The 21692-nt window shown below is 36.6% G+C and overlaps 4 protein-coding genes across 15 annotated transcripts in view; 1 reads left to right on the top strand and 3 right to left on the bottom strand.

Moving 5' to 3' along the window:
• The window catches only part of esco2 (establishment of sister chromatid cohesion N-acetyltransferase 2), a 365881-nt gene that overhangs the window by 213228 nt on the left and 130961 nt on the right, over window positions 1-21692 (bottom strand). The gene's annotated exons all lie outside the window — the stretch shown is intronic.
• On the bottom strand, window positions 1181-8333 carry pimr129 (Pim proto-oncogene, serine/threonine kinase, related 129). Of its 2 annotated transcripts, none has more exons than XM_073933588.1 (7): window positions 7435-8333; window positions 4264-5856; window positions 3819-3961; window positions 3142-3520; window positions 2635-2811; window positions 2433-2521; window positions 1181-1707 (listed from the first exon to the last, which is right to left on the bottom strand). In XM_073933588.1, the coding sequence occupies exons 1-7, from the start codon at window positions 7565-7567 to the stop codon at window positions 1690-1692; spliced, it is 2532 nt and encodes an 843-aa protein (XP_073789689.1). In that variant the 5' UTR covers window positions 7568-8333; the 3' UTR covers window positions 1181-1689. The 2 variants fall into 2 exon arrangements, with proteins under 2 accessions (XP_073789689.1, XP_073789690.1); XM_073933589.1 differs by having other exon boundaries at window positions 7498-7794.
• The window catches only part of pimr128 (Pim proto-oncogene, serine/threonine kinase, related 128), a 38577-nt gene continuing 18256 nt past the window's right edge, over window positions 1372-21692 (bottom strand). The window contains 1 exon segment of the mRNA NM_001089392.1: window positions 1372-1600. The gene's annotated coding sequence lies outside the window, so the exon portion shown is untranslated.
• LOC141379408 (uncharacterized) overlaps window positions 10024-21692 on the top strand; it is a 45174-nt gene continuing 33505 nt past the window's right edge. For 3 of the 11 annotated variants that reach the window (XM_073933600.1, XM_073933598.1, XM_073933603.1), the window contains exon 1: window positions 10024-12147. Coding sequence is in view for 2 of the 11 variants with exons in the window: in XM_073933596.1 (XP_073789697.1) it covers window positions 11426-11954; window positions 12030-12147 (647 nt within the window). In the remaining 9 variants the exon portion in view is untranslated. Of the gene's footprint in view, window positions 12148-18108; window positions 18182-21692 lie in introns of all 11 variants that reach the window. The other 8 variants (XM_073933607.1, XM_073933597.1, XM_073933604.1 and 5 more) reach the window with 8 other exon arrangements.

Genomic DNA, 21692 nt, shown 5'->3' with positions numbered 1-21692 from the left:
GTTAAATCTACAAATGTTGTCATTTTGTTCCTGAATGATTTGAAACACACAGTAATCAGCAGTAATCAGCCTTTAAAAAAGAGAAGAAACTTATTTTTGACAAATGTGACTTTATTTCAAACTTCAGTACAAAATTGATAATTGTCATCAGTTGTGAGGCTTGTCGCCCCAGACTAATGTCAGTTTTTGTCCGTGTTCAGCTCAGCACCACCTTCAAGATGGGCAGTTTCCAGTGGCACCACGTGGAGGAACGGACTTCGCCACCTATATATACAGGGTTTGGATTATCACTCACCATAAACTACAACTACATACGAAATCACTAGTCAATAAATGATGTCCTTCAACCATCAATCATATAGCACATTAGCAAAACATTAAGACTAAAGAAGGCTGTATATGAGGACAATATCAAAGCAAATACTAAAGGTAGTAACTTTATTCCTCTTCAGAACACAAATGAAGATATTTGACTGAAAATAATGAAGATCTTTTAGTTAAATCTGAGAGCTCCTTAATCCTTCATAGACAGCAAGATTCCTGACTATGAGAAAACTTTATGTGGACATAAAACAAAAATAACTTTATTCAACAATTTCTCCCCTCAGTGTCAGTATAGAGCACGCGTTCACGTGTTGCGCATCTGACATATAACCTTGGATGCGCCTGTGTTTTTTTAAGAGAGGAAGTCAGAGAGGAAGTCGCGCAGGCATCCAGTGGGGTATATGTCACTGCACAGTGCTTGTGAACGCGTGCCCTATCATCACACTGAGGAAAAGAAACTGAATAAAAAAAGTTTGTTTTATGTGAAGGCATATGATCTGTTTTGAGGAGGTTTTTGTAGACTTTGAGTCTGGATGAGGGAGCTCTAAGATAAAGATAAAAATAGTAAAAATAGTTCTGAAGATAAGCATGAGAATGAGTAATCAATAACATAACTTACTTTTTAAAAAATGTTTTGTTTATTATTATTATTATAATTTTGTTGTTGTTTTTAGAAGAATTTCTGATTGGTCAAAAACATGGCCAGTAATAGATTTATACTTCAATATGGGCAGTTTTTTATTGTTTTATTTATTAATGATTTTTTTTTTTTAATTAAAAAAATTCCTGTTTTTAATTTTATTTATTTATATTTTTTTTACTTTTTAAATATTTTATTTATTTATTTATTTTTTTTCTAGTTTTGTGGCCAGATTGGCTGGTGAGTGATAATGCTCATTGGAAACCCTGTATATATATCAGTTGATCCCAGTAATCATTGGTCAGGAGTCTCTCTCTTCTGGCTCAAATGAAATTTTTTAGAGAGTGACACCCAAAATATATGGACCTGGACTGGGAACGACTGAGATTTTTTTTTTATTATTATTATTTTATTATACATTTTATTTTAGCATGTGGAAGTGTAAGAGTTAGTGCAAAAGCTGATATTAAAGGTACACTATTGTGTGTACACTATATGAAGGTCTAAACTGTTAAGTTATTATTATAATTTCTTTATTTACATGAATTTTAATTAGAGCCAGTTTAAATGTTGAAAAATAGGAGAGATGTAACAATGCAGAACCAAATTATGCTCAGCTTTCTCTCTCTAAGGTTGTAATGGATAAAGTAGTATTTAGCTAAAGGACTATGGTGGCGTGGTTAGACTGGCTAGATCCACCTATTAAATATGGACATCTCTCCTCATTACCGCTTGGTCTCCGCCTGAAACAAAAACAGTGATCAGGTTTACAGCTTTAATGCATTAAACAAACAACATATAATTAAAATAAAAGCAATAAATGTCAATTTAAAAAAGGACATTTAAGAACACAAGACTCGTCTGACACTAGCTGGGTTTCCATCAGCCTGTGTTAATGCACCTTTTTAAGCATCACATGAGAAACAAGTTTAAATAAAAATCCCTTAATTCACAAAATGTTTTTATGCTCACTTGAGGTCATTTTGGACTCATGATGGAATTCATGATGGAAACGCATCCAAGTGTTCACAATTCAGTATAACAAGACTCAGCCCAGAGGTGTGTGGGTATGGATTATAAAGGCTGTGTAATCGGTTCATGAGGGGCTCTCAGCCATGAATGTGTGTACTCTACTGAATGAGGAGCAGGTGCGTGTGAGTGGTGCATGACTGGAACTTGTAGTCCATATAAGGGCGGATTTGTAGTCCATTAGCGATCTGGTCTAGATTTATCAGCAATCTGCCAGGATTAGATTGCTTGTGACATTTCTTAATTATACTCCTCTGTTTTACTGTTGGTTACGACCAACTTGATAGAAATCAGTTGCACATTATTCACATTTATAATCACAAAATATATATATATATATATATTTAGTGAACTTTGAAAAGATGCGCTTCACATTAGGATGGAAACTCAGCTCATGACAGATTAATTTGACTCAAAATCCTCAAAATCTATTTATTACCTTAAACCAGTCATGGGTACGGAGTGCATTCAGCTTATGCCGAAAGTTGTAGTTTTTCTGCAGACAACAGCGGATGAAATCACCGCATTCTGTGTAGAAAAAAAAGGAAGAGATAGATGTAATTATTGCCTTAAATTGTAAACTTTTCATTGACATTCAAATTGTCCTACACAACCATCTTTAGCTAAAGTGAAGATCTCACCATCTGACCATCCATATTGCTGTAAATTTCTGAAAGTCATCTTGGGGAGGTCATGGATATCTGGATGTTTTTTGAACATTAGCCAATACTGAAGAATCCCGAGTGACCACACTGTCGCTGGCTCCCCGAAGTAATAGCCAATCTTAAGAAACTCAGGAGGGCTGAACTGTATTGTGCCTGAAAGAAAGAGATTTTGTTTCCATTAGCACATCATATAAATTTCTTTCAGAAAATGTAAACAACAGTGTAGATCAGGGGTGCCCAAACCCAGTCCTGGAGGATCTGTGTCCTGCAGAGTTTAGTTATCCCCAAATAGACACACCTGAAGCTAATCAAGCTCTTACTAAGTATACAAGATATTTTCTGTCAGGTGTGTTGAGGGAAGTTGGAGCTAAACTCTGTAGGCCACCGGCCCTCTAGGACTGCGCTTTGACACCCCTGATATAGATAAACAACAGTGGATGTTTCAAGAGTCTCTCTCCTTAGAGCTTTGAAGGATTAACATACCTGAATACTCTCTGTAACAGGTCTTAGTAAGCCGATCACCACACCCAAAGTCAATCAGTTTGACTTCATATGTCCGAGGGTTAATCAGCAAGTTGTCAGGCTTGATATCGCGGTGAAACACTCCACGTTTGCAGCAGATGTCAGCTGCAATTGTTGCCTGGAACATGATTTTTCGTAACACCTTCTCTGCGATGTTGCCTCTGTGTTTCCTTATGAATTCACCTAAGCTCACACAGCGTATGGGCCGCTCTAGGACCATAAAGTATTGATCCGCCTCCACCTTCCAGTCCAGAAGCTCAACTATTTGTTTAGCCTTGGGGCCTTTAGTGGCAAGAAAGTGCAGAGCGATCTCCGCTGGAAGTAGTTTGTCAAAATCAACCTAGAAGAAAGAAAGTTGTTCAGATCATTTGATGGAAAAGTTATTTCCTGTTAAAACTGTTGACCACGTCCATCATAAAAAGCAGTGGGCAGATTATAGAGAGCAAAACAAAGACTGACACATTTTTTTTAAAGGAGAATAACTGACTTTTGTTTACTTAGCATGTTTCTCAAATATCTGCAAACACATAAGGGTATTTTTGTGCTTTAGAAGAGTCAAAAACTTACATACAGCACCTTTAATATGACATGATTAAAATAGACACAGTTAATCAAAGAAAAGAGCAGAGACTACTTACAACACGGATGTATCGCTTATTCTTGAAGTCAGCCATTTTTACTGCCACCTTAAGGCCATCTTCTAAACGGGTCCCTGCGAAAACGGTTCCAAAGCCTCCTTTGCCCAGCTTAGCACCAATTTTATAGCACTTTGAGTTGATCTCTGTGAAAAGACAAAGAAGAGAAGTTAATCAAATGTGTGAATTAGTGACAGTGCTGCCTTCATCTAAAACCACCTGCTCCATCAGGGGTCACCACAGCAGATGTAACCCCATCATCTAAACCTTTTTTATTCTGTCTTCCCTATATATATGATTATGATTGATATATATATTTCCATCTTAGTTATCAGCTATCCCTGAACAAAATGTGTATTACAGCCAGGTTAAAGTATAAAAGTAATGAAAGCACTATTAAAATATGCATGTGTGTTGGGTGAGTGGGGTGTCATGGTAGTAAACTTACCAATGATGTGTGCATCTTTATCCTTCAGCTCTTCTGGCTGAGGTGGAACAGAGCCCTCTGTCTGACAGGTTGCACCTTGAGCGACGTCATCTTTACAGCCGGGCTCAGCAGAGACCACATTTGGAGGGGGGTAATGACTACAGCCGGGCTCAGCAGAGACCACATTTGGTGGGTCATCATGACTACAGCCGGGCTCAGCAGAGACCACATTTGGTGGGTCATCATGACTACAGCCGGGCTCAGCAGAGACCACATTTGGTGGGTCATCATGACTACAGCCCGGCTCAGCAGAGACCACATTTGGAGGTGGGTCATCATGACTACAGCCGGGCTCAGCAGAGACCACATTTGGAGGTGGGTCATCATGACTACAGCCCGGCTCAGCAGAGACCACATTTGGTGGGTCATCATGACTACAGCTGGGCTCAGCAGAGACCACATTTGGTGGGTCATCATGACTACAGCCGGGCTCAGCAGAGACCACATTTGGTGGGTCATCATGACTACAGCCCGGCTCAGCAGAGACCACATTTGGAGGTGGGTCATCATGACTACAGCCGGGCTCAGCAGAGACCACATTTGGAGGTGGGTCATCATGACTACAGCCGGGCTCAGCAGAGACCACATTTGGTGGGTCATCATGACTACAGCCGGGCTCAGCAGAGACCACATTTGGTGGCTCATCATGACTACAGCCCGGCTCAGCAGAGACCACAATTGGAGGTGGGTCATCATGACTACAGCCGGGCTCAGCAGAGACCACATTTGGTGGGTCATCATGACTACAGCCCGGCTCAGCAGAGACCACATTTGGAGGTGGGTCATCATGACTACAGCCCGGCTCAGCAGAGACCACATTTGGAGGTGGGTCATCACCACAGCCGGACTCAGCGGACAGAAAATCTGTTGAGTGGTCTTCACCACAGCCGGACTCAGCAGACAGAAAATCTGTAGAGGGGTCATCACTACAGCCGGACTCAGCAGAGAAAAAGCTGCTGTAGGAGCTGGCTGTGAGCTCACTACTACAGCTAAATCCGTCTGAGTAAATGTCTTGAGGGAAGTCATCACTACTGCTGGACTCGTAGAAAATGTTTGGAGGAACATCACTACTGCTGGAGGAGCTGGCTAGGTCCTCACTGTGACCATCGACAGGCTCTACCAGTAATAATTCTTCACCGTGAACACTGATAGGCTCTACCAGTGGTTGTTCTTCACCGGGAACACTGTCAGGCTCTACCAGTGGTTGTTCTTCACCGGGAACACTGTCGGGCTCTACCAGTAATAATTCTTCACCGTGAACACTGTCGGGCTCTACCAGTGATTGTTCTTCATCGTGAGCACTGACGGGCTCTACTAGTGATTGTTCTTCACCGTGAACACTGTCAGGTTCTACCAGTGCTTGTTCTTCACCGTGAACACTGTCAGGTTCTACCAGTGCTTGTTCTTCACCGGGAACACTGTCAGGCTCTACCGGTGGTTGTTCTTCACTTTGACCATCAACAGGTTCCTCCAGTGATGGTTCCTCAATCGGAACATTGATCTGTTCCTCAAGATGCAAAGATGAATCTTCACACCAGTCACAGATTTCTCGACCTAAAGGAAGGAATAATACGAAACAAAAGATTTTAGTTTTACTTGATTTATATTTAGCCAGTGTTTATTATTAAAATGAATGAATGCTGTCAATTTTTAAGTGAGTTTTAAGTTCATTTCTTTCTACATTAGTTGTTATATATACATATATTTTGTATCCTATATAAAATAACCGTAAGCTTGGCAAAAAAAAAAAAAAACTATGAGAAAAGATTTCATGTTTTCCACTACAAATAACATTAAAACATTAAACATTACCATTTGTTATCCATTAAAACCACTGCATTGTGTTTTAGGACATATTCCTAAAGGATTTAGTGGTAAATTTACTAAAGTTACAAGCAAATTAAAAGGAAGAGACAAGGGATCTAACAGGGGTGTCAAACTCAAATCACATTGAGGGTTGTAATATTTTATTTATTAATTTTGTATGGCAGTAGACAATATTTCTGTTCATTTTCAAAACGCAAATTAAGATGTTTTAGGTGAATTCTTAGAACTCCTTCATCCTCCATAGATAGGAAGGGTCCAGACTCAAAGGCCAGAAAGTACCAAAAACATCCAAAAAACAGAGGAAGCCATACACAGGTATCCAGGGGTTTAATCAGTGCAAAGTGTTTGTGAACGCATGTAATATACCAACACTGAAGAGAATAAACTGTTGGATAAATTTGTTTATACAAAAGTATTTTCGTAGCTTGAAAATATACAGAGTAAACCACTGTAGGCATTTGGTCTGTTTGAGGATGTTTTGTGGTATTTTTATGTACTTTTAGCGAGTCAGGAACCTTGCTGTATATATAGGAGGAGAGAGCTATTAGAGTTCATCTAAAACATCTTCAGTTGTGTTCAGAAGATGAAGGAAGGTCTCAGGGTTTAAAGTGTAGTGAGGGTGAGTAATTAATTACACAATTTGCATTTTTGGGTGAACTAACCCTTCCATCTTGAAGCAGAGAAAATTATTTTGTCTTTACGGATTACGAATGCATAATTGAAAAACTTTATGCAAAGCAAAAATACTTTATTTAGTTTTTGTCTTGTTTCTAGTCCAAATATCAAAACATTAAATCAAGAGGCATTTTCTCATCTAGTAAAAAATATTGTCGTTTTTTAGAAAAAGGTCAAACTTAACTGAGTTTTCCTTAAAACAAGCTAAATAATCTGCAAGAGGGAAGTAAAATGTATTTCAAATCATTATTTTGCTTACTCCATTGGCAGATTATTTTGCTTGTTTTAAGAGAAAAAAAAATAGCTTAATTTTGACTCATTATTTCTGAAAACCAGACACTATTTTTGCTTGTCTAGAAAAAAAGACTCTTGATTTAAGAATTTTGAGATATCTGGACCAGAAACAAGATAAAAAATATTATTTTATATTATTTTTGGCACCATATTAGACATAATTTTGTGACGTATGTTTGACACCACATGTGTTTAAAGCAGAGCAGTTTTCATTAGGCCTGTATTATTATTCAATTTGTTTTTGTAAATAATATTTACAGTAAGGTAAAATAGCTGTACACAGACTCCAGTATAAAAAATCAGCTTCGTGTTCTTATAGCACACAACATTATTTACCATCACTGGTGGTCACAGGGGGTACCTTGACCAATCCTTGACGGTCGACTCTTTCATCTTTACCTGAGACGGTGGAAATGTTGTTTCTTTCTCTGAGGAAAAGAGCAATAACTCCGAGTACGGTAAATAACATGGTGGATTAATTTCCGTACACTTAAATATGAGAAATGTTAAATAAACCTACAATAAATACTGAAATTTACTGTAAGTAAAGCTTGTTTATCAGAGTAAGCCTTAATAAACCGTACGCTATCAATTGACAATATAAGAAAAGCAAATTATTCAAAGCAAACTTTGTACAACTCGTTAGATACTCGTCAAATAAAGCAATGGCGAAAGTTGGATTGTACTGGGTGTGTCTCCCAAGAATTCGAACGCGTTCCAACGTTTCTACAGATACGTGGTCAGATTTGCTCTGTTTTTCTTTGAGTTAAAAAATGCAATAGTACGCGGTTGCTTGTGTCCACGTGAGTTTTTGGAGCGAAATAAAACGGATTTTTTCATGAAATCTTTGTTTGACTCGTAAATGTTTGATGAATCATTACTTGTCGTTTGATGAACCAGAGATTCGTTTTTTAATCAGGGTCGATTTAAATACATTCACAGGTAAGATTTGTCGTAGCTCTTATTTCGCACTTCAAATATCAGTTATTGGCGACAAGCGCTCGTAATTGACATGAAACTCGAGATATTTTAGTGCATATCCATTAAAATCAGCAGATCTGCCTTATCAAGCTCCATATACACTGCAAATACAAAAGTAGCTAGGTAATAATGCTGAGGTAATGAAATGGCGTCATGTCTTACTGAGTGAATCATCTGATTAATCCATTTATGACGGAATAATAATAAAAACACTAGCCGTGTCCATAACTATTCACCAATTCACTTGTACTAATCTCTCCATCAAAGAAAAATAAACAAAAAACGTGTGCAAATTCCTGTTTGGCTTTATAAATTACTTTTTCATAAGAAGTGGCTGTTATTTGACAGCAAAGAGAAGAAATATACATGTTTAATAATAAAAACACGTATTTTTCCCATTTATATTATAAAGAACGCATATAATTGTATTTATTAAGAGTACTATAAATATTAATGAAGTGTTTAAATGATGTAAGTTAAATATTATATTTGTGTGGTTTCGTTCTGTGCCCTGGAGGTAAGGACTAAGGTGTTTCTAAGGAATGGTGTAAAATAAATATAAATTAGTGCTTTTAATAAAAACTAAAATGCTTTTTCTTTTTTTTTTTCTCTCTTATTTTCCTCACTCTTATCACTTTTTCATGTTGGACTCTACAAGGAATGAGAATACAAACTGGCCAAAAAGGGTCCTTATCTAGTAAGATTAGGACCACTTAGGGGCTTATCTTTGCTCGTCTGAGTGTCTGTAAGTCACTTTAATAATATTAAACTAAACATGGCTGTTCTTGGTTTAATAGGATGCTGAGGAAATATGCATAAAGAATGTGATGTGACTGAGAAAGGAACAAACCTCCAGGAACAAGTAAGTAGAGAGCTTATACTTGCATGTTTGTTGAGAAATGTTTTGAACATTCATTAAAGGGATCATAATAAAGACACAACTTTATTTTCTCTTAAACACAAAAGAAGATTTGTTGGAGGAATGAGGAAACCTGTAACCGTTGACTTCCATAGTGGGAAAAGTCAACGGTTCAGTTTGAAACCAGTGAAGGGTGTGTAAATGATGACAGGATTTTATTTTTGGATAAGATATACCTTTAACACGGCTTGTTAGGAGTATTATCTCATGAACACTTGATATTAATTGTGGAACAACAACAATATCTATACACATACACGTATTTACTGAACAACACATATAGATAACGTTTCAATGTAAACGTCATGTAGATATATGTATAATATTGTATATAGCGATATACTGTCAAGTTATTTTTTTTTCTCTATTCTCTTCTTTTTTTTAATCCTTTATTGTCTGTTTTTGTCCTGACACTCGTTCTGTTGCACTATGATCTCATACACTGTAGGAAAATGCTGAGTTCCAAACAATTAATTTGTATTTGGACAACGTGATTGACTTAAATGAACTTGGTGGCGCAGTGGGTAGCACAATCTCCTCACAGCAAGAAGATCACTGGTATGAGCTTCAGCTGCGTCAGTTGGCATTTCTATGTGGAGTTTGTATGTTCTTCCCATGTTGGCATGGGTTTCCTCCAGGTGCTCCAGTTTCCCCCACACATCCAAAGACATGCGTTAAAGGTGAATGGGATAAATTAAATTGCCTGTAGTGTATGTGTGTGAATGAGTGTGTATGGATGTTTCCCAGTGATGGGTTGTGGCTGGAAGGGCTTTCACTTCGTAAAACATATGCTGGATAAGTTGGTGGTTCATTCCGCTGTGACGACTCCAGATTAATAAAGGGTCTAAGCCGAAAAGAAAATGAATGAACATAAAACAATTAGGTTGCATCCCAAAAAAAAATCAAGAGTAGTGTTGTTTCAGCTCATGCCTGGCAGTAAATCTCTTTCACATTCTTATTTCTGATTCGGATTGAAATAAATGACTCATTACTATAAATAAATTACTAATTATTATTAAAGCATTGCGATATCAACATAACAATATCAACATTACAATATTTCCATAGATTGCAGATCCGCTAGTGAAAAGGTAAATATACAGTAAAGTATACAGTAGGGGAGATAAGTATTGAACACCTCACCCTTTTCCCAGAATATTTCAAAAAGTGCTAATGACTTGAAATTTTCACTGGATGTTGGTAACAGCCTAAGAAATCCATATATGCAAAGAAAACACGTCAAATTAGTTTACAAATTTAAATATGTGTAGTAAAATTAAATGACACAAGGAAAATGTATTTAACACATGAAGAAAGGAAGGTGTAGAAAGACAGTGAAATCCCAGACAGCAGCTGAAATCTCTCAGTAGTTCTTCAGCAACCCTCTGCTCTTCCTCTTTGTAAATGAATATTAGTGAATGAATATTAATATTTTATGATCTAAAATACAAAGAAACTCTCAAATGGTTTCAGAGCAAGAAAATCAAGCTGTAGAATGGCCCAGCCAATCACCTGAGTTGAATCCAATAGAAACTACAAAATAAAGATCAGATTTGATAGACAAAACCCACAGAACCTTTTTATATAAAGTATTGAATACATTTCAATGGTTCAGTACTTTCTCCTTGTGTAATTCCATTGCTATTATGCAAAACTAATTTTTCAGATTTGTTTCGGATTAAATTTTTCATGTCAACAGCTCCTTTAGAAATTTTATTCCCTGAAAAAAACATGACTTGTTCAATACTTATTTTCCTCGCTGTATATCACGTTTGATTTCTCAAGTCATAACCACTTTAAGTGATGCCATGCAGTGATGTATTGCAAAGCACAGCTGAAACAACCACACGATGGCAGCATGTTAAATCTGGGCAATTTATACAGAGGCACGTTTAGTCTTCTATATTCAGTAATCAAAGATTTGATTGTACATTTAATAAATACAGCAAGTTTGGGCTGTTTTTACGAACAGCGTACGTCTGGTCTTGTTGACATGATTATACACGTGGCTGCCGGAACATGTTAATGTGCGCTTCTGTCAATCAAATCAATCTAAAATCAGTTCCAATTGGTCCACCGTTTTTACGTTGTTAAATTGAAAAAAAAGGACTGGGTGTGTTTATTTCACACCAATATGAGGGTCTATACACTATATCTACACATATGTCTGTCCAAACAGTTTGAAAAGTAGATTTTTTACCATAGGTGCCCTTTAACCTTAAATCGCCATTGTCCACCCAAAAATGGACATTTACTACAAACCCTTAACACATTTATATGAACAAATTACTTTAAAACGTTCTGTCTCTTGAGTATTCGCTTGTTGTTAGTAACTTTAGCCTGCTAGCACCGCTAGTCAGCTAAAGCTACCGACTTCTTTTATTCACTCATTTTCTCACCTACTGGCTTTGCTCTTCACCCTGTACAATGTCACTTGTGTATCTGTCCTTGAGTGCATTAGAAGCATTGATGGAGCCGTTGGAGCTGGAGCTGGAAGCAGTCGAGTGCCAGACTCACGACCTGGAGATGAAGCTCTGGGAACAACAGCCCCGCGCTGCGGCTCACTCATCTGAGGTAAGTGTACGATACAATCTCAACACTACGTCTACCTCAACCCCGTGGGTTTCTCTGTCCAGGCCAAGCGCACAGAGGGCACGGTTCGCCCAGGTGACATTCACCCCGACACCCGGCTACCACGGCCCCTGGGTGCAGCCGTGTAAGGTGCTTACCAGTTCCCGGGGCAGTGCATCTCCCCCACCTGTGTTTGGGATCTCAACGAAGAAACGCTTCACCCCTCTCCGCGAGACGGTTGCGATGTGGCTTTCATCAGTGACTCCATCGTTCGCCACGTCTGCACTGCTTCCAACAAAGGTAACAGTTCGGGATGGTTCGACGTACCTCGCCTGCCACGCAGATCATTGTTTTTGGACCGCTTCTACCGCAGTGGAAATGAAAGGTTCAGTAGACTTTTTGCTCTGAATGAATGGCTATAAACATGGTGTAAAGAACAGAAATTGCTCTTTGAAAATAGCTGGAATCTTTTTTGGGAGAGTCCTAGGCTTTTCTGTGCTGATGTGCTGCACCCCAGTCGAACTGGAGCTGAACTCCTGTCGGACAACATCTCCAGGACGCTTCGTTCTGTCTGACTAGTAAGTAAAAATTCACAAAATTCACATTTTAGCCATATAGACTCTTGTACGCCCCACTTAAACATCAGTAATGCATGTCTGGCTAACCCCATAGAGACTGTGTCTGTTCCTCGTATTATTAGATCAAGAAATAAACATACTGTGTGCTCTAGAAAAAATCTATTAAGAATCAAACCAGAAAAACTGTAAAAAAGAAAAAATACAAATTTCGTAAAGCTTCGTCTCCTAAACATTAAGGACCTCATGTACAAAGACTTGCATTGAATTCATACTAAAACATTGACAAAATTAAAAATACTAAATACTAAAACGTTTAAAAATTCAGATGTATGAAACACTGCGTATGCGGAATCCCACGCATATTCTCTTTGTACATCCAAGTTAACAAGAAGCTGTGAGTGCAAAACCCCTCCCGCCTCCTCCCCCTAAAAAATGTAGTAATGAGTCTACTTTGGCAAAACTAAAGGTGAAAAAGCAATGGCAAAAGAGAAACTTCACTGAATGGGATATTTGCAAGTGTGTCCTCTGGAATTAATAACAAAAGAAAAAAAATTAGAGTGGGAGAGTTTAGCTGACGCGGTTAAGGTATGTGGGGTATGAACATCGCACTGTGAGTGAATTAAAAAAGAAATGGTCGGATGTAAAGGTGTAAAATTTTGTGGTGTCTGTTTAGTCTAAGTGCAAATAGCACACCTTGTTGCAATGAGCTACACTGAAAAAAATAATATGCTAGATTTACTTAAGAATATAATGCATCATTTTTGCATCCCTCTTTTTAAGCAATTTTCACATTAAATTTAAAGCAATATTACCTAAAAATCTTTAGTTAGTGATGCTTAATTTTGTAAGTATTCTAGCAAATGGTTTTGCTCAAATTTATTGGTTGGTGTAACTTAATATTTTAAGCAGTTTTTGTTTACAAATTTAAGCTATTTCTACTATTAAAGTTCTGTTTACCCAATTATAAAATCTTAAGCCAATTTAACTGAAAATGTTTAGTTCTTCAACTTTAAAATACTAAGTCACTTATCAGTTAATTTACGATTAGCTATACATTACAAAGGGTGGAAAAAACACAGATAACAGGATTAAAGTAAAGAATTTCTTTATTAGACAAATGCATCTTAAAACATTTCCTGAAAACATTTTTAGGTGTTCAAAAAATGCTAATTTTTTTACAAATGTACTGCTTTAATAGAAACAATAGCTCAAAAACTGTTTCAAGAGTATTCTTAAAAGTAGCGTTCAAAGCTGTGCTTGTTAAACACTCAGCACAATTGCCTCACAGCAAGAAGATCGCTGGTTCGAGCCCTGGCTGGGTCAGTTGGTGTTTCTCTGCGGAGTTTGCTTGTTCTCCCCGTGTTGATGTGGGTTTCCTCCGGGTGCTCCGGTTTCCCCCACAAGTCCAAAGACATGCGGTATAGGTAAATTGGGTAGGCTAAATTGTCCGTAGTGTATGTGTGCGTATGGTCACAGTTTTTGGTATGTGCTCCAATGTTCAGCTGGTCTGTTTCCCCACAGGTGTCCTGAAACAAAACAAAACAAAAAAAAATGTATATTATGCATCAGTTCATAAAGAAATGAAAAGGCACAGCCAAGTAAAAAAAGGGGGAAAAGTAAGAAACTAAAAAAGACAATCAGAACCTGAATGTCAGAACTTTTCTTCAGTAGAACAGTAAAGAAAATGAACTTAAACTGTGGTCTTTGTTTACTAACTTTCATCTGCTATCTAGCATTTTATCAAAGACCACAGGTGCTTCAGTTCCAAATTTTCTTTACTGTTCTGTAGAGAAGTGTACTGTAGAGAAGAAAAAATGTTACCCACATCTTCGATTGGCTGGGGTGATTTAAAAAACAGGAAATGTTCATTTTTTGTTGAACTCAATTTAAGATGACTAAAATCACTCAAATATAAAAAAAGTTTCTCTTTGTAAATTGACATTTTACATGCTTAATTGTATTTTCAGGTTTGCAATTAAAACCTGCTATAAAAGTCATTTGAAAGTGAACTAAATGAACTACATTCACTAACCACGTAATGTGTAATCAGATTTTCAAGGTTGTCAGACAGGTACACAGTCAGACAGCATATCACCACCTCCCAGAGAATGTCCACACTCTGAGTGCAAATAGAAAAAAATATATAAATAAATTGTAATATTTTAAAATGCATTACGTGGTAGAGACAATGAACATCTAAAATTTAAATGCTAAAACAGGCAAGCAGAATTTTCAGTAAACAATACCTGCTCCAGCAATTTCATCACATCACAGATTTTGCATCCTGCACTTCCCCCCTTTTTGTGAAATAAATGGACAAGCTGTTCTGTGTAATTGTCCAAATTTTCAATGAAGGTAGACTCCACATTAGCAGCCGTCAATCCTTTGAATTCTTCTTTGATCTTAAAAAAAAAGAAAATTAACAAATTTTACTTATAAATATACTTTCATTATTAATTTAATCGAAAAAAAACAACACAAAATCAAACAAACAAAACAATACAATAAAACTTTTACGTTTTCAAAAGTCAGGCGGTACTGAAATTTTTACAATAAGAGTATACCAGCATTTCCCACCATGTTCACATGCTCAACAGTGTTTGGCCACAATAATAATCGTTTAAAGCTCAGTAAAAAGCACCTTAACAGATACAAACAGGAGCAGATATAAAATAGATCAGCTGACAGACCTGGCTTCAAACACTCCTGTGTGGATCAGGGTTAACATGTTGTGTTGAGTCAAGCATGGTCATTTATTAAAACCGTCCATTCGTTATACAGTAAATTGCCATCTAAACATTTAGACATGCATTATTTATAAGCAGGCATAAGGAATATCATCTAACATTTGCAATAACTTACCAAAAGATGAACAGCCTACTCCCGAGCTGATTTTCCAAAACGGACTCCTCAAATTGCACGCTGTGGTACAGCGTCACGTGGTAATTTGTAGTTTAAAATTAAGCAATGTCCAAAACTAAACTTTTTAAGTGAAATCTGTTTGTTTAAATGAGCCATATTTACTGTGGCTGGATATAATTATTTACAGTGTAGTTGAGTGATTCCCACCTATCACCGTTTGATTGACAAAGACAACATAACTAAAGAGAGCGATAAACTGCAGCGTGAGTGGCGTAGCTCGTAAAGCGCATTGCAACATGTTTTGACATGATCATGAACCCAGTTTAAGTCCAGCGCCTGATGAACTCATTCTTCTTTTTTCCCCCACTACATATCAGATTTTGCCTACTCTTCATAACGAGGAAGACAAGTAGGAATCTTTAATAAGTGTGTATATTATGTTAATCGTATTTTAGCATCACAAATTTTTGTACCATTATTGAATGGAAATGTTTCTGATTCAAGTATGCAAATTCTTTTTCAGATGGCACCTTTATAGCAATGCGCGTGCAGTTCATCGCCCTGGTAACATTGGGAAAATTGGCGATCACTACAAATTGCGCTTTAATGTTTAGCTGGTCAACTGCATGGTATAGGACCTTATATACCTGCTAGACATGCGGATGATCCCGTCCCATACAGCTGCCATTGTACTGCTCAAAGATACTTTGTAGTGTGCAATTTAACATAATTGCCTTTAGGAGTCGCCAGTGGAAATAAAACAAACACACAAAAGAAATGCACGTATGCTAGACATGAAGTTAGCGTGGACTAACGCACATTCTCACGTTCATCCAAACGTGAGCATGAAATCTGGTGTACGCAAAGTTTTTGTGCGTACACAGTGTTGATACATGAGGTCCCAGGTCACTAGCACCTAAAGCACTTATAATGAATGAAATAATAACAAATAACAATCCTAATGCACTTCAGCCAGGTCTCACTGAAACCTGGCTGAAACAAAATGACTATATTCGTTTAAATGAAGCCACTCTTCCAGGATTCTTATATAAGCATGAGGCTCAATAAACTAGTCATGGTGGTGGAGTTGCATCAATCTTTAGTGATTTTCCTAATGTTAATCAGAGAAACAGACTTATGTTTAACTCCTTTGAAGTATTAGCAGTTAATGTCATGGTTCCGGATATTATGCAAAAACCTATGTTATCTCTCTCTTTAATCATCATATATAGACCCCCAGGACCCTATGTCAATTTTCTAAAAGAGTTTTCTGATTTTATTTCTGACTTGTTAAAACTGATCAAATACCAATTGTTGGAGACTTTAACATCCACATAAATAGCGCTAACGACACATTAGGGCACGCGTTCATGGATTTACTACATTCACTTACGCAAAATGTTGTTGGTCCAACCCATCGCCTAAAGCATACATTGAATCTAATTCTGTTTTATGGAATTGAGGTCATTGATATAGACATTAACCACAAAGTGATGATATTACAGACAACTACCTCTTACTATATAAGCTGTGTTTACCTTGAATTAGCACATCTGCACCGATATACTGCCCTGGTAGAACTATCGATCCATCCACTAAAGATGAATTTACAAATAAACGTACATGATATAATTTTTTCAAAATAATTCCCACAAACGCAAATGACCTTGATGTAGTAACCAGCAGTATGGATGCCATCTTTACTAGCACACTAAATACTGTGGCACCCATCAAATTAAAAAAGGCTAGAGAGAATAAAACTACACCATGGTATAACAGTCATACTCGTGCTCTCAAAACAGCAACCCGTGCCCTGGAACGTAAATGGAAAAAAACTAATTTAGAGGTCTTTAGAATTGCATATAAAGACAGTATATCCAGCTATAGGAGGGCTCTAAAATCTGCCGGGGCTGAGCACCTGCGCAAACTGATAGAAAATAATCATAACAATCCTAGATTTTTATTTAACACCATCACTAAATTAACAAATAATCAGTCCTCTTTGGAACAAAATGTCCCACCGCAAATTAGTAGTGATGACTTCATGAATTTTTTCAGTGATAAAATAGAAGGCTTTAGACAGAAAATAGGAGATGCTAAACTTTCTGCACTGCCTTATACTTCAGATCCAGAAAACATTCTGCTAAATCAAAATAATCTACAGTGCTTCAAAATCATAGAAGAGGAAGAGCTAGATAAAATTATAAATAGCTCTAAACCAGCTACGTGTATGCTGGACTCAATTCCAACAAAATTACTTATTTAATTACTTTTAATAACTTATTTTAATTATTACTTAATTATTACTTATTGGGCCTAAATCCTGTACACAGCATATCTCACAACTCAACCTGCAATTAGAGGATACAAAGCTAGCATTAGCTCTACTATAAAAGACCTGGATGTCATATTAGACAGCAATTTAACTTTTGAAAATCATACATCCCATGTCACAAAAACTGCCTTCTTTTCAAGTTACAAAGTATGCTATCAATCTCAGATACAGAAAAGCTAGTCCATGCTTTTATGACTTCAAGGCTGGACTACTGTAATGCTCGGTTTGCTGGCTGCCCAGCATCCTTTATTAACAAACTTCAGCTAGAACATAATGCAGCTGCCAGAGTTCTTACCAGGTCTAGAAAAAATGATCATATCACCCTAATTTTATTTTCCCTACACTGGTTGCTTGTTAAGTTTCATATTGATTTTAAAATATTACTTCTTACCTATAAAGCTTTAAATAATCTAGCTTCTCACCAACCTTCTGTCTCGCTACAATCCAACCCGCTCTTTAAGATCTCAAAACTCAGGGCTTTTTGTAGTACCTCGAACAGCAAAGTTGAGTAATGAGGGTCGAGCCTTCTCATTTATGGCTCCTAAACTCTGGAAGAGCCTCCCTGATAATGTCTGAGGCTCAGACACACTCTCGCAGTTCAAAACTAGATTTTTAGCAAAGCATACACTCAGGACATCACTTAGTGGTATGAGACATGAATGTGCCCCACGTATGTTTTTTCATGTGATTTATATACACTATGAACAGCAGCTACGCTAATAATTCTCTTTATTCTCTATTTCCACCTGGGGATACTCATCCAGAGTGGATCATTTGTTATTAACAGCAGATTCAGTAAGATAATCTGCGCATCCCTTGCCAGAGACCACATAGAAGGTGCGTATATCAAGGCAACACAGGTCCACACATGCATCCACGTAACCTCCAGTGGTATTTTTTGCTGTCCTTACGAATGTAAGAACTTAAAGTACTTGTCTGGCTTTGACTTGACCGGCCTTTCGCGCACACATGGGGCTCTATTTTGACCGTCCATGCGCAAAACGCAAAGCGCAGGGCGCAAACGCTTTCAGGGCATGTCAGAATCCATACTTGCTAATTTAAGGACGGGAAAATCCGTTTTGCGTCATGGCGCATGGTCTAAAAGGGTTGAGTTTATTTTCTTAATGAGTTATAGGTGTGCTTTGAGATTAAACTAATCAGAGTCTCATCTCCCATTACCTTTAAGAGCCAGTTGCAACGCACCATAAGCGCATTTGCTATTTACATGACGCAAAGTAAGTTCACTTTCGATTTTGCTCTCGTGGATAGGGAAACCTTTACGCACAAACATCAATTACCCTATAAATAATTAATTTCGTTTGTTAAGCGCAAAGATTTGTTTCAAAACTATTTCTAAATTCAGTTCTAATTTCCAGCAAACGAATAAATTAACATTAATAACGAAGTGTGTTCAAAAAACACACTATTTCCAAATACTCCTGCTATGTCCCATATGGTCTAAAACCTGACAGGTGGACAAATCTAAGCTTTTTTTAATAAAACAAATATAAATATGGATATAATAAATAATACTGCTAATAATAATAACATTATACAAAAGCAAATTGAATGAACTGAAAAAGCCTCCCTAGATGAAGAAAGTAAGGCAGTGGTTTTTAAATTCATGTAGGCTAGAAATTAATATGTTTTGTAATATTTTAATCATTTATATTTATATCCTATATATATCCTTATTATATATATCCTTAATATATTATATTTTTTTCATATGTAAAGATATTTGCGTATTGCCCTGCATCTTGTTTGTAGTGTGTAAGCCAGGCGCACTTTGCGCCAAACAATAGACCGACTTTGTTCTGGTCTAAAGAACAGACTATTTACAGTTTCTCAAAATAGCAACGAGCCAAAACACGCCTGCTTTTTAGACCAGAACGCCTATAGGCGCACATACGAGCGCAAATGCATTTGCTATTTGAACAGTGTGGCGCAACATCTCAAAATGACCCTTGCGCCGAGGTGAAAGTAGCAAATAGCAATTGCGTTGCGTCTTGCGCCACATTGCGCCGGGTGTATGATAGGGCCCATGATGTTTCATATTTTATGTACCGTTCTTGTGGCTTTCATATATAACCTTTGTTCAAACACTCTCAAACGGCACTTTTCTTTTCTTCCTTTTGTTTTTAATTCTTCCTTTTTAAGTTTCTTGAGTCTCTTTTGGGTTCATTTTCCCAACTGACAATCGCCGCTCATTTAACCGAATAGGCTATATCTTTTAACCGGTCAGATTAATATTACTGTCTAATTTAATTGTTATTTATATATACATATAACAATTTAATTAGACTGTAATATTAATCTGACCGGTTAAAGGATATAGCCTATTCAGTTAAACGATATATATTAGTGATGCACGGAAGGCGGTTTTATTCGTGTGCGCTGCGGATAATCCGCGGGTCGGGTAATAAAAAGTACATTATGATTAATTGCGGGTGGATGAGTTTAATTATTAATGATTTTTGCTTTGTATTTTTTAAACTCATTTGTTTAAGTAGAACTGGAGGCGAAACCAATTAGAGAGAAACCTAAAAAGAGAGAATTAAAAACAAAAGGAAGGAAAGAAAAGTGCAGTATATATATAATTTTGTTTAGTGTCTGACACATTAGGTATAGCTTTTTAAAATACTGATTTATTTTAACATGCGAACAGCAGCATACAGCATATTAACAACAGAAACTTTTCAAGCACCAGCTTTTCCAACAACATAGAAAAAATATAAATAAAAAGAATAAATTAAATAGGAATCCTTTTTTTACATCAAATCCTTTTTAAGGACAGGTATAGGTTTTCCCCCATCAAATGTTTTTATTTCAGCCAAATAAAAAAAAGCTATAGGCTACCTCAAAATGATTGCTTCACAGAAAATATGCATTTATTTAATGCTCCACTGCATATCATATCACAAACTTCAACATATTTAATATGTTATTATTTTATAGAGTACGACTTGAGTATCTGATTTTACCATAACTTCTTTGCTTTTCTGTCTCGCTCGCGGTTCATGAACCACATGATATGTTGACCTTCTTATTAGGCTTCTAATAATCTTATTACATGTAGTATTGCATTAATTTGCTTAGGCATTTTATAGTTTATATAGCTATAAACTAAACGCCTCAGATTGGTGCGGAGTTATCATTATGCAAAAATCAAGCTCCTCTGCACTTCACTCCTGTGCGCATTCCATGACGACTCCTTCACCCTACAAACTCTCTGACTGTGTCTGGACTAAGACATGCAGACAAAATCAGACATAAACTTAGATTTGTTCTCTTTAAGCTACATTATGACTTAGAATTAAAAATTCATTTTAGAATCTATTCAATTTGAATTCTGTGTTCTTTTGTTCAGGCTTAAATACCATGAATTAGTTTGTAAGTTAATTTTTTCGTTTAATAGTTTTAGTAGGACTAATCCAGGAAGGAATCATTCGATTTCATAATTAATTTTTTAAATATAATATTAATTAAAACATGGATACGCATTAATAAGACATGGTCGTGGATTCCACGCTTTATTCGGAAATTTATTCCCGCATCGCAAGAAATCTGGTCGGCTCCCGCAGTATAGCAGCAGAAATGCAGACCTCTAGTTCAGTGGTTCCCAACCTTTTTCTTTGGGGCCCCCCCCATAAACATATACAAACATTGGAGCCCCCCCACCATATAAATACACACGCACGCACGCACACACATATGTACTGTGTGTATATATATATATTTACGTTTGTCTGCCATTTTTGTTTTGATTTTGCCTTTACGACACTTTAACAAGCAGATTGCGCGAGTGAGCAAAATTTAAATAATTATTTAAAGTCATTTATTTTAATTATTTTCACTATTATGTTGGAATTTTAAGCATGTGTTTAGATTATTTTTTATTTTTTGGGCTGCTCGATTTTGGGAAAAATCATAATCACGATTATTTTGGTCATAATTGTAATCACGATTATTCAAAACCATTGCCAGTTAAAGTCAAAATTATTAGCGCTCCTGAGATTTTTTTTTTATAAATATTTCCCAAATTATGTTTAACAGAGCAAGGAATATTAACAGTATTTCCTATAATATTTTTTCTTCTATTTGTTTTATTTTAGCTAGAATAAAGACAGGTTTAAATATTTTGAAACCAATTTAAGGTCAATATTATTAGCCCCCTTAAGCAATATATATTTTTGATTGTCTGCAGAATAAACTACCGTTATAATGACTTGCCTTATTACTCTAATTAAGCCTTTGAACTGCACTTTAATCTGAATGCTTGTATTTTGAAAAATATCTAGTAAAATATTATGTGCTGTCATTATAGCAAAGACAAAAAGAAATCAGT

The sequence above is a fragment of the Danio rerio genome, chromosome 20, assembly GCF_049306965.1.
Source record: "Danio rerio strain Tuebingen ecotype United States chromosome 20, GRCz12tu, whole genome shotgun sequence".
In the NCBI taxonomy this organism is placed as follows: domain Eukaryota; kingdom Metazoa; phylum Chordata; class Actinopteri; order Cypriniformes; family Danionidae; genus Danio; species Danio rerio.
The sequence above is the reverse complement of the archived record's forward strand: the minus strand, read 5'-3'. Positions and strand labels throughout refer to the sequence as shown.